Genomic DNA, 13937 nt, shown 5'->3' on the forward strand with positions numbered 1-13937 from the left:
TTACGTTGTTACAATTGTCATCATGCCATAGTCAACACGCAGCCACTAACAAGCAGTAAAAGTGTAATAATAAAAGTTTTTGGGCCTATATGTTCTAACTGTTTACATAATGGGTAACATGCTTCACATAAGCCTTATTTAGGTTAATAGTGGCAATTTTTATTTATTTTATTTATTTATTTATTTATTTATTTATTTATTTTGATTTCTTTTTTTAGCTGCGCAGACAGGACCTGTCATGTAAGCACATTGTCTCATGAGGAAGCTTCCCCAACACACATATTGCACACTGCCCTCTCCCCACATACACAGCACACTATCCCATCTCCCCTGTCATCCCCCAACACACACACACCAAGACCCTGGCATTTGGGTTAGCCCCTTGAGCCGTGGATCTGCCCAAGGTTTCTTCCTTGGTAAGGGAGTTTTTCCTTGCCCCTGTTGCTCTTGGGTGCTCCTTGTTGGTGCCCCCACCAATCCCAATCCCAATCCTCCCCACCTTTTTATGCAGCCCTTGCCACTTAATCTACTAAACCCCTCTTCTACTGCACTCTTTACCCCCCATTAATGCACAAATAGGCTGACACCAGACATAATTTCACTGCATTTCTTACTTCCAGTAGCTATATGCATGTGACAATAAACTTCCTTGTATCCTTGTAAGGCGTACAAATAGTCACTATAGTAACCGGTATAAACTGTTTTCGGAATGGCTACGTGAGCTCTGCTGCGGCAGAGCCATGGCTCTGTGCTGTGGTTAAACAATAAATTCCGCAGTGGGACGGCTCATGCTCACATTTATAATTTTTAGATATTGAGTGATCATATCGCCCCATACAATACAACACCAATAACACGTGTGCGCAGTGTAATAACAGACGCTGGCTGGCATTCGGGAGCTTTAAAAATAGTGTTTTTAACATCCCTAGTTTATTTAGGTCATTTGTTATGGGAAAATCCAAGATGGCCGCCTAAAATGACCCAAGGATAATAAAACATTACATGGTTGGCCATCATGGTTTATTCTGCTACTTTATTATTTTACATTTGAAAGATGGTTAACAAATAATATGTGCAAGATAACCCATGAAAATAATCTTACATGCCTTTATACAGCTTCAAAGGGGGGAAAACAGGCTTAAAATGCTCAGAATGACATGACTCCTCAAATGAAGTGGAGCTTCCTTGGGGGGTATTGTACCGTTATTTCGGGAATAACATTAGAAGCTACGAAATTTTGATTTGTACTACAGTAACGGTAGCCAGCTAGCATTTAGCTGTCCAGTATGTACATTGAGATAACCTAGCAGCCTGGGCTTTTATCTCAATTACTAGCATGCTCGCCTCCCGATCCGAGGTGCTAGAGAGCAAATATACATTCAGCCAGCTCAAAAAGCACAGAAATATATGCTCTGTCTTTCAGAGAAGTATACATTAATCTCTGGCTGAAAGTGCATAGGACTTGTGCATATGAGAGCGCTCTCGCGGCTGTAGACAGTAATGTTTCATGTACGGTTCATGTCAGTTAATATAAATTAAAACATTTAAAAACATGTTCAATTATATATTCATATATAAGTTGCAGAACCAGCCAAACTATGAAAAAAAGTGCAACTTATAGTCTGGAAAATACGGTATGTTAGTTACTGGCTAATTAATGATTAATATGGGTGTGTTCATTTAAAGTGTTACCCATATTTCTATTCAGACGCCTTAAATGAACATGTACATCAAATTTTGCTCTGTTTTCAGTGTCTTGCTATTAGTATCTTCTTGTCAGTATTACATCTCTTACAAACAGCATACAGCATATCTTTTTCCGACAGAGGGAAAGTTTTCACAAAGTTTAGTTTTATTGCTGCTGTATCATGTAGGACAGGCCAATTATGTCGATCATTCAAGGTAGGCTTAGGTAACATTTCTGGAGTTAAATTATGAAATATCTCACAACTGTTTTTGTGAAGTGAGTGACATTTCATGAGAAACTAGATATGAAAATAGATTCATTTTATTTTGCAAGAAATAGTCTCCCCCTTTTTTCCTTATTCATTCAGTCACACCACCCAACCCTTTTTCTCTCCACCCAACTCCCTTTGAATGGCCCATTATGTTTTTGAAGGAATTGAAAAAAAATATGTAAAACTGATGTTTGCATGTTTTTTTAATGGACAGGATCAACTTTCCAAAGGAGAGGGAGATCCCAACCAAAGACAAGAGAAGAGTGAGGAAAATAAACAAAAAGAAAACACAGCCTATGCCAAGAAAATGGTTCTTCGGTTAGCAGGACTTATGGGACTTGGTGGTGCAGTCGGTGTGGTGTATATATTTGGTGAGTTTGTAGTTTGTAAAATATATTTGTAAATGTTGTCGTAGGGAATGAACTGCAAAAAGGGGAAAATTGTGACATGGTCGATATAACTATCAAAATTGGCTCAGACACTCTTTTATATAATATTTTTTCTAAATTTCTTTAGCTGTAAGAGGGGCAGGTTACACACGGGAATGCATTAGTCTCTTCATTCTTAGGATTAAAGCATGATCATTGGGCTATTGGGCACTCCCCACAACTAAGTGGTTTCAAGGGGGGCTTAATGCCAGTTACCATGTGAAATGTATTTTTTGGATTTGCATAAATACTTTTATGCAGTTAATACGAGATATGTCACAATATGTAATATCTTTTTGTGGTCTTTAGCTGTATCCTCTTCAATCAGCATCAGGGCTGAAACTAATGATTATTTTGATATTCGATCAATCTGCCGATTATTTTCTCAATTAATGGAGTAGTTGTGAAATTTAAAAAATGCTAGAAATTGTTGATCACAGTATACCCACTTAGTCCTTGAGACCGAGTGGTTGGTTGGTACCATCTGAGGGGAATAAGTCTTTTGCATGCATTTCAAGTACAGAAATCTTAAAATTGGATGATGTCAGGTTGTTCTTTTTCTTTTTGGTGAGTGGAGTGAATTGTTATTCCTAACATTCCTGAAATGCTGTATTTTTGAAAATGTCTTCATACATTTGCTATAAAACCCTGTTATATACACTACCGGTCAAAAGACAGTCCCTCCAGGATTTCGCGAGGATTTTTTGAGATTGTTGCGATCTAAAATGCCTGATTTCGCGACAACTTTTCTAAAAAATTGCGATGGAAGTTGCAGTGTTTTTAGCTGTTTGTTGCGAAGAAATTGCGGGAGGAAGTGAAAATTGCCAAAATAGTTATTTTTTTAATTTTTTTTAATTGAGGGCAATTAAGGTTAGTAAGACAAAAATCACACTGATCATCTTGATGCTTATTAAAAAGGGTAAGTAAAGGTAAATAGTAAGGGTTACAGAAAATCAAGGTAGGCCTACTTTATTTGTGTAAATACTTTGACTGGGGTAATTCACAAAGCAGTATAACCTTTCATAGAACTGTCCAAAAAAAGACAGCCCCCTAAAAAGATGGCATCATGTCATGTTTCAATACATTCATATATGTTGTAATTCATATTAAGTTCATATATTTGTAATAATTCATATTCTGTGACTTGCATAATTACTAATAGCCAACTAAGTATCTAGTAATTTTATATTGTATAAACTATTAGACTACACTTTTCTTTAATGTTATTACATTGGTGGTGTGTACGTCTAATTGACAGCCTGCCACTTTAAGGACGTGAGAGTAGCGTAATTACATTTCTAAGTGGATTGGAAGGCTTGCATCTCACTGTGTTCGGCTAGGAGTGGAAATAACTTTTTGCATAGTGCATTACGATATGTGGATGGAATTCGGGGTGTTTCTATGTCATTAGTTAAAATAAATGTTAAAAAATAACTCGAATGAAAGCATTCTTGGATCACAGAAGAGGTAAATGTCTTGCAATGTTATTAATTTCTATGATTTTGGTAGCACTACACAACTGAGCCCACAAGCTAGCAAACATGACACGAGCTACAAGACATCTTTAGGTGTAAACGTTTGCCAATAGGTTGCATACTGTAGCCTACTCAAATGTCAGTAAAAGTAGGCCTTAATTAACTTACTTTCATAGCCTAGGTAGGTTAGCAACACCAGGTTGAGAGATGCGCAAGTAAAGCAGATCATTAACGTTAGCCTTCTATTTATTGTCATTAAAACTGCAGAGGAGTGAACATAGGGCAGTCTCTGGTGTCTGCAGAAGTGAGTGTGGCATCTAACTTAATATTCTGCACAAGGGACTGTTGTGGTAAGTGAAATTTCACGGGGAAACCATCATGATTGGTCAAATTTGCGAAAAAGAATTGCGAGGTCGCCCAGATTTCATGAGGATTTGCTGAATTTGCGTTAATTGTTGCGATCGCAACATCGCAAATTCCTGGAGGGACTGAAAAGATTTAGAAAACCCCAAATTTTTCCCGTTTTTATTGAATTTCAAGCAGTTAAAGTCAAAGAGTACAGTTTCCTTCACTATCAAAAGGCACTCAGAAACCGGGGGAAACTCTTACAGAAGGAGGTCTTGCAGACCCAATGCCACAACAAAATCAGAAGACAAGTTTCTGAGAGTCAACAGCTTGCCTGATGGGTGGCTCACAGGACAACAGCTTCAAGCATAGCCTAATAGTGGTCGTAGTAAGCAAGTCTCAGTTTCAACTGTGAGAAGAGGAGTTACAGGTTGGACAGGTTGAGTTGCAGCAAGAAAATCATTGCCAAGAAGTCAGAATAAGGCCATCCTTAAAAATAATCTTGTTTGCAGTAACAGCCAAAAAAAAAAAAAATGGGTAGGTAGGTAGGTCAATATTTTTTATTTTTTTTTCAAGATTCAAAGTAAAAAAAAAAAGTAAAATTTTGGTCATGGTGATCACGTAGGTATGAATTTAAACAAATGTGCATATTGTGACGTAACTGACTGGGTCCTAAACCCGTGCCTTTAGGCGCATCATTGCAAACCTCAATCTGATGCAGGTTATATAGACCAGCCTTTCTCAAACTTCTTTGACCTGAGGCCTAGTCATGGCAGACTTTGGGGTCATAGGGCTCATCTACACGTACCCAACCCCACTCCCCCCTAATCAAATTGTCATTATCACAATCATTATTATGCCTATATTGTTATACATGCATTTTAACTTAAATGTTTTGTGACATCAGAGGACCGCTTTACTAATGTAAGATATAATTTGTTTCATTGCTTTTGCATGGTTGCATGATGCTTGCATAAGAAAAGAAATACTTCTCAAAACAGCAACAATTATATGGGTGCTATTGTTTTGGGATGTTTCCCTCCTGCAAGGATCATACATTGGTAGGAAATGGAGAAAAGGATTCAGGAAACACAATACCAGCTTTTTTTGGCGAGCAGATAGGCGTAAATCACTGATCTGTTTATCTTTAACAGATAGAAAGAAGGCTACAATAGCTTTTGGCCACGTTATATTCAAATTTGACTATACAATAGGCCTACTCAGTGCTATGTGTGTATTATACAGTATCTGCTCTGTTTTTATGGAAGTTCCAAAAATCAACGTCGTTCTAATTTAAGTGTTGTTAAACAATTAAATAGCATTCAACAGGTTGAAGCGGAGCTTTGATACCAACGTTATCGATTAGTTTCAGTTTCTCTCGCGCAGACGCCTGCATTAAATGAACGCTCATGCCACCACTTTATTGTATGGCTCCATGTTTAATGACGTCGATAGCAGAAACGTTTGTTTTCTTTTTTTGTCGGTCCGCGGTATCTTGATCAACTGCGAAGCAAATGATCAGACGAAGCACCGGCCTAATTTCAGTCCACGACTCCGTGGACCAGCAGTCTCCACGTTGCGGACCCATATTTTCAAGTATTTGAGAAATGCTGAATAGACCACAACCAATTTCAATTCTTCAACACGGTCACCGTTAGACTAGAGGGGAGAAGGGATGGGAAAAGATCTGGGCACAGTTCTTCCAGAACTTCGTGCCAAGTAAAAGCGTTGTCGATACGTTTGTGTGAATTAAATGAAGTGTAAAGGCCATAGAGTGACATGCTTAAACCAATGGTGTAGAGATGACGCCACAGGGTTTTATTTAAGAGAGCCTACGTTTGTATGTAGGCAATTTATATTCACAATACTTAGACCTACTAAAATAAATAGTATTTTATTTGTATTGGTTGTTTAGAGTTAAAAAAAAATCTGTCACTGAGCTACAGTACCTTCCATAATTATTGGCACCTTTGGTAAAGGTGACTAAAAACAGGTATTAAATTTTCAATTTTCAATTTAATTGTACTTATAGAGCGCCAAAACATTACACATGTCTCATTGCGCTTTACAGAGTGTTAGACAATCAGAGAAAAGAAAAGAAGGCCCATGGGTAACAGGGGCGAGGAAAAACTCCCTAGAATTGGAGATTCATATAGGAAGAAACCTCGAGCAGATCCACGACTCAAGGGCCTGACCCATCTGCCTAGGGTCAGATACAGGACAGTAAGGTCTGTATACATGACAAATGCAGTCAGGTGTAGAGAATAGGACATGGTCTTTAAAGCCACCTGAGGTGAAAGTTACAAGAGGTGGGATGATTACATATCCGGTATGATAATGCAGTAATCCTAATTTAGTGTGTTAATTTTTGGAGAGTGGTTGGGCTGTCTTTAGAGGTCATTGAACATGGAGAAAAATGATGTCTCCATTTCTTTTACCTGTTTCAACCCTATTTGTTTTTAAATTGTATATTTCACTGTAATTAACACCATAAATTTCGCCTAAATCACTGGCCATGTTGAGTTCACAAAACAGTTATTTTCAACAGTATGATTGTATGTCAGTATTATGATTGTATATCAAACAATTAGAAATAAGATCAATAACCAATCAGTTTCACCAAATACACATTCCATTGCTGAAAGATAGCAAAAACATAACAGAATCACAGATGAGACCTCGAACAACATTTAATTCATTTACATATACACAACATATTAGATCTCACCTCCACAATTTCCTCATCAAAATCTACAACTAGTCTACCTTCTTAAGACTGCTCTCCCCTTCCTGGATAATGTTTTGCTCTTGATTATAAATAATTCAATGCTATCAGGGCATGTTCCGCAGTCGTTTAAGACATCTGTTATTAAGCCCTCCCTCAAAAAACCTAGCCTTGTATCAATACTGGTCCTTCTGGACCTCAGCGCTGCCTTTGGCACCATAGACCATGACATACTACTTAGGCTTGAAAATTTGATAGGCATCAGACTCCGCACTCGCTTGGTTTAGATCATACCTTCCTAACCGTCAACAATTTGTACAGGTCCATAATAAACCATCTACCCAGATTATGGTAAAATATGGAGTGCCTCATGGCTCGGTACTGGGGCCCCTGTTGTTTAGCAGATGATACACAACTATACCTCTCCATAAAACCTGATGAATTAACCTGTTGTAAAATAACTGCACTGTAACATTATAATCGTTGGCTGATCTGTGATCACCAATCTCCATACTCTCTCATGGACAAAAACAAGAAATTTGGCATATATGTCTCTAGTGATGGGGCATTCACCAGTCCACACATATCTGCCACTGGATACATAGCCCAAAATCTGTTTCTTTTAGAATATGTGTGCCATCACCTGACTAACAGAAAGACACACCTCAGAATATAACCTAACTAGACTGTGCCACCATGAACTATGAAAATGTGCTTGCTCAAATGTAGAAGGCTAGAAGGTCACTAATATCACCAACCATGAAGAACAGAGCACTATGTGCTTCAGGTTATTTGATATTCTAAATTCTATAACTGCCAGCTAAACAGCCAACTGTCACTGCTAGTGTCTCTCTTTCTCTCTCTTACACACACACACACACGCACCTGCCTGTTTGTCTATCTGATCCTTTTACCCTTTATTTTCTTCACACTTACATAGGCTACTGAAGGCCTTACAGACTTCAGCTGATACTAGCTATGTAAAAGTCTATTAAACTTGATTTAACAGAGATCTCTGCACTTTGTGCTCTGAATTAACCTGACTCTCGCCAGATGAATTTCGTTCCGCTTAGCTTCGCCTAGCTTCACTCACATCCATTTGGGACCTCTTCCGTTGAGAGTGATTTCTGCACCAGATTTTATGGTAGAGCCAATCAGGACGCAGGGCGGGAGTTTAATAGATGTGACATAGCGTAGAAGCGACTGTGAGACTGTTATCAGCATCATGGGTTGGCTTCGATGTGAGTGGCTTATCCAATCATATGCAAGCATTTTTTGATTAGGCCCAGCCTTCTGAAGCAACACTTCAATGGATTGATCCCAGATGGATGAGCTAGGTGGAACGAAATTCATCTGGCGAGAGTCAGGTTAGCTCTGAATGGGTGTAGATAAGAACTGGCAGAGCAGGCTAGGCCTACACTCAAGCACACTTATAGGCATGAATTGATATTGAAGTATTATTTTTTTTAAGCGGAAAATTTCGGGAATTTCTTGTTAAAGAGATCAATTATCAGCCTAAAAATGTTTTATAATGTTGTATTGTTTATGTGGTCCACTTTTCCACACTACCTTGTAGAATATCTTTGCTTTTTGGCACCAAACCCTATGCTATAATACCAGCAATGTGAGGTTCATGGACAAAACACAAAATTTGACCTTTTCTGAATTTGACCTTTGATTTTGGTCCTTCAAAACCTTCAAAAAAATGGAGACATGTTTTTTTCTACTCTTAAGAACCCCTAGAACAAATATATAATCCCAGAGGTATGTTTTAAGTCAAGTCAGTTTTATTTTTAAAGCGCATTTAACATGCACAGAGTGCAACCCAAAGCGCTCCACAAACAAGACGCATAACAAAAAGACAAAAGATGCCGGATGGATGCCGGCGTAGTCACCAGCGTGCCCATGACATCAAGACATGACAAATACATAAAAAAAAATAACAAATACAAAAAATGCCGGACGGAGCGGCGTAGTCGCCAGCGTACCCGTGACACCAAGACATGACAGACAACAAAACAAATAAACAAATAAAAAGTAAAAAAAAGAAAATGCATTTAAAAAGGGGGGAAAGTGATGTTAAAGTTAGTCCAATTTCCAAACCAGCTGAAAATGTCAAAGGGCAATGATGACCCGTGAAAACTGCGCACAGAGCTGTGTCTTCACAACCGATGCAACGCCAACAAAGTTCTTTACAACTGACCAACCCGCTGAATTCACTGGCAGTCTGGAGATAATTTTAACATTAGTAGACTGCAGTCTGGAGATCACTGGAAGCACAGTCTGAAGTCGTGGGCGATCTTGCAGATCCGCAACTCGGTGGACTTTTAACAGCGACCGTTTGTTGCTCCGTGAGATTGCAGCTCTTCACCGTTAACGTTAAGTCTGCAGCTGGCATGGCACCTCGCAGGTCAGCAACAGCTCGGCGGCCACAGCAGATCAAAAATAACGTAAATAAACAGGGAAAGCATTTAAAGGTGCCATGTGTAAGAATTGAGGTAAAAATATCCAAAAAATTAGCTACACACAAGAATGAGAAGAAATAAGGGCGATGATGTCATTAAAAAAATGACAAGGTATAGTGCTGCAGAGATATCAACCTGAATTAGCATGCTAAATTACTAGCCACAGCCTGACGGGTGTCATAATACCAGTTTTGGCCATGGGAGGTGGTATGCGGGCAACATAACCGCCAGCCAAACTGCAATACACGTGTCTCGGTTGTTACTCTAGGGTAGACCAACTAACTTTCTGGAGGTATACTTCTCCCATCTTTTATGGAATGTGGAGTATGAATTGATTTTTTGCAGGACATTACACATGGCACCTTTTAACTAGACAAACCAATACAAAAAATAAACATGACATTACATAAAATTACAAACATTACATAAAAACAAACAAAAACATGATGCCAGACGGAGCAGCGTGTCTGGCCAGCGTTCCCGTAACCTAGCAACCAAATATAAGTCTAGACTTAAAAATAGGGAGGGTGTCTGCTAGTCGAATTGAGGAAGGGAGATTATTCCAGAGGAGGGGTGCGCGATAGCTGAAAGTTCTGCCTTCTACTGTATTTTTTGAGATTCTTGGAATTACAAGAAGGCCAGTATTCTGTGATCGTAGTGGTCTGTGTGGGTTATATGGGACTAGCTTTGCATGTTGGAAGCTTTGTTGGCTTTGTATGTTAGAAGTAATATGTTGAAGTTAATGCGACTTTTAACAGGCAGCCAGTGTAGGGGTGCCAGGATAGGGGAAATATGTTCATATATTTTAGTTCTAGTGAGTGTGCGAGCAGCTGCATTTTGTATAAGCTGTAAGCTCTTTAGACAGGTTTTATTGCAGCCAGCATATAGAGCTTTGCAATAATCAATCCTTGAAGTGACGAAAGCATGGATTAATTCCTCTGTGTCTGGTAAAGATAAGGACTTTCTTATCTTTGAAATGTTCCTTAAATGGTAAAATGAAGTTTTGGTAATCTGTTTTATGTGATTATTTAGTGATAGGTCTTGGTCAATTGTAACTCCTAGATTTTTAACACTTGTGGATGAGGATGGTCGAAGAGCAATAAATGTAGCCTGTGATGAGGATAGGATATCCCTCATCTTTTTAGGACCTAAAACCATGACTTCTGTTTTATCGGAGTTCAAAAGCAGGAAATTATTTGTCATCCATGTCTTTGTCTCTTATACATATGTCAAGTTTGGCTAACAGAGTTAATTCGTCAGGTTTTATAGAAAGGTATAGTTGTGTATCGTCTGCATGAGAATTAAAAATAATGCCATGTTTCCTAATTTCAGAGCCTAGGAGAAGCATATAAAGAGAAAATAACAGGGGTCCTAGTACTGAGCCTTGAGGCACCCCATATTTTACCATAGTCTGGGTAGATGGTTTATTGTGAACCTGTACAAATTGTCTGCGGTTAGAAAGGTATGATCTAAACCAAGCGAGTGCTGAGTCTTTAATGCCTATCAAATGTTCAAGACTGTGAAGTAGTATGTTTTCTTTAATTTCATTTCAAACCTTTATTTTCCTTCTCGGGTGTACAATTGAGGGCAGCCCTCATTTTCTATTTAGCCGAGATACAACATGAAAAAATAATATAATAACAGCAACCACTGAGATCACAGCCATAAAAGTAGATAAAATAAATAAGAATAGATAAAAATACAATACAGACAATCAGGTAAAACAGTTACAGACTGGGACAGGAAGGTTTGTTACTAATGATTTGAATTGACCATAAGAAACTAAATTATATAGTTTAAATGTGCGTTGAATTGAGTTCCAAGTGGTGGGGGCATCAAAACAAAAAGCTGACTTTCCCAACTCAAAACGAACACTGGGAACTTTAAGCTGAAGATAGTTATTTGAGCGAGTAAAATGATGACCTGAGTGCCAGCTTAACAGAGAAGATATGTAAGGTGGAAGTTCTCCAATAAGGGATTTGTAAATGAACAGTATCCAGTGTCTAGTCCGTCTTTCTGTTAGGGATGCCCAACCAATTCTGTCATATAAGATACAGTGGTGTGTGTTAAATTTGACACCTGTCACAAACCTGATAGCAGAGTGATAGACTGTGTCTAGACCAATCTTTTGCCTCAGCTTTTTGGTGAGAGAGTTTATATGGAAAGAGAACTTTTAGTTTTTCATCAAGCCAGATTCCCAGATACTTATATTCAGAGACCTGTTTAATATCATGACCTTTAAGAGTAAGAAGACACCGGTCATTTGGGTCAGTGCTTCTGGCTCTAGAGAACAACATACATTTTGTTTTGTCCACATTTAAAACCAATTTAAGATCAGTCAGGGCTTCCTGTAGAGCAGTAAAGGATTGTTGCAGATTTGTCATGGCAAGTTTGATAAGAGTCAGCAATACAGTACATTATGGTATCATCGGCATAGAGATGGACATGACAGTTTTTCAGAGAGGAAGCTATTTCATTAATGTAAATGGTAAAAAGGACCGGACCTAAAACAGAGCCTTGAGGGACACCCTTTCTTATTTGTAGGAAGTCAGACTGTACATTACCTGATCTTTTATTATGTGTGTGTGTGTATTATTTTATACATACATATTGTGTGAAAAATTGTTTTTTGAACTGCTATATTAATCGTTAAACATGGTGAATAACCCAGCTGACACAAACCTGTCCATGGATTTGCTGGAAATGTTATATGAAGTATTATGGTGCACATTTACTTACACAAAGTGTTGTATGTATAGATCAACAAAGTCTACTCTTTTTCACAGGTAGTAATTCTGTGGATGATCAAGGAAACAAGGTATGTGAATTTTCACTAGGATGTGATGCTAAATATTTTTAATTCCCTTATTATATTCTGTTGATGTTCAAACAAAAACAGTGAGCTAGCTCGCTACTCCACCCCTCTCCCTAAACGCCAAGACCTCGCCGGTTATTGGTTGAAACACTTTATTTTGCCTTTGAGTGGGTTGCCAACCCTTGTTGGTAGCAATTGTTTTTGTGTACAGATCTCGTAGCCTAGGCTGCCTACAGAGACGCAGAGACAGCTAGCGGATCGTTAGGAAAGATTAGATTAATGTGATCATTTATGTTTGGGCCTTTTTTGGGCCTGAAATTGCTGATACAACCTTTAAGATTGGAATAAATGCTCAATTGGCTTGCCATACTGTCAACCAATGTTGAACTGTTTCTGTTGTCACTCACTCAACACTTACCTTCACAATGGTGTCTTTTATTTTACAGATTCCAGATGAATTTGATAATGGTAAGTTCCAGTCTCTGACCATATGCTATATATTATGTTGCTGTGCTGTATATCGTATATTTAAAAACTAGCTGTTCATGGCTTACATACATTTTGTCAAACTCATTTTTCAGGTAAGGAGGAATTTCTAGTTCAATTGACATTTTTTTAGTGGGTAGAGTGACTTGCAAAATTATTCAACCCACCTGCAATTTTTTCACACATATCTACACATATTTGCCCAATTAGTGTTTTCATTGTAAAGTTGTATCATTTAGTACATTTCTGAAGGCTAAACAAGTTGGTTGTCTGTTTACATTATAAATAAATAAATGTGTAACTAAAATGTCTTGTTTGACATATTTAAGGGACTCTGTCCACCAATCACATTGTTTTTGCGCCAACAGCACCCTCAACCTCATTTTCAGGCGCTTTGTTCAAGTGTTTATTGTTGCTAGGTTGCCAACACCACCTGTCAGCATGTCCTTTTTGGAACGTTGCTTAAGTAAGGGATAATAGACGACACGGTGGTCTGTTCACAGAAATTAATGCACGGTTGAGGTTGTAAAACGGGCCCGACGCGAAGCAGAGGGCCGTTTAAACCTCGTAAGTGCATTAATTCAAGATGGCAGTGAACGGTAAACTTCCTGAAGGTACTGTCTGTATAAATCGTCTTGTAAATAAACTACCAGTGCTTTTTCAAAGTTCTCAATGTCACGTTTTAAATGTCAGGGCCCTCGGAAGTCTACCAATGAAGTGTGGAGCTACTTTGAGCCTCGTAAATGGTGTAAAACAGTGATTTATTTATACTAGCGCCAGATTTTGGAGTGCAGGGGACAAGCCAAGATGAGCTATGAGACAAAAGTTCACACTCGGTATCATGTTTCAACACACTTTAGGTCAATATCACACCGAACTTCTCCTTTAACGTTAACTTGACGTTGTTGACTGTGTCAGCCGAGTTTACAGCCGAGTACTACACATGATATTTTTCGGATCACTGTCGCAGTAGCGCATGAAATGTTAGAATGCTAACTTTTGGTGAATTTAGGAGAAATATACAGGTGCAAGTAGACAAAATGTAATGAAATAAACACCTAAATGTGTATATTGGACTTTGTTGTTGAAAGAATGCATGCTAAGGTACCAAACTAGCCAACATCTCGAAATTGGCCAGTGCATGAAAATTGTTTTCACCTGCCGTGTCTCGCCTTAAGGACTTTATAGAGGTCTCAGGAAAGTGCAGTACTGACTATCATATACTTTTTTTAGCACAACC

General features: G+C 38.4%; 1 protein-coding gene across 2 annotated transcripts in view; it reads left to right on the forward strand.

Moving 5' to 3' along the window:
- Positions 1–13937, forward strand: part of timm50 (translocase of inner mitochondrial membrane 50 homolog (S. cerevisiae)) — a 55344-nt gene that overhangs the window by 7785 nt on the left and 33622 nt on the right. For both annotated transcript variants that reach the window (XM_048264856.1, XM_048264854.1), the window contains exons 2-4: positions 2173–2329; positions 12183–12214; positions 12658–12679. In XM_048264856.1, the coding sequence (XP_048120813.1) occupies positions 2173–2329; positions 12183–12214; positions 12658–12679 (211 nt within the window). The remainder of the gene's footprint in view (positions 1–2172; positions 2330–12182; positions 12215–12657; positions 12680–13937) is intronic.

This window comes from Alosa alosa, chromosome 15 (genome assembly GCF_017589495.1).
Source record: "Alosa alosa isolate M-15738 ecotype Scorff River chromosome 15, AALO_Geno_1.1, whole genome shotgun sequence".
In the NCBI taxonomy this organism is placed as follows: domain Eukaryota; kingdom Metazoa; phylum Chordata; class Actinopteri; order Clupeiformes; family Clupeidae; genus Alosa; species Alosa alosa.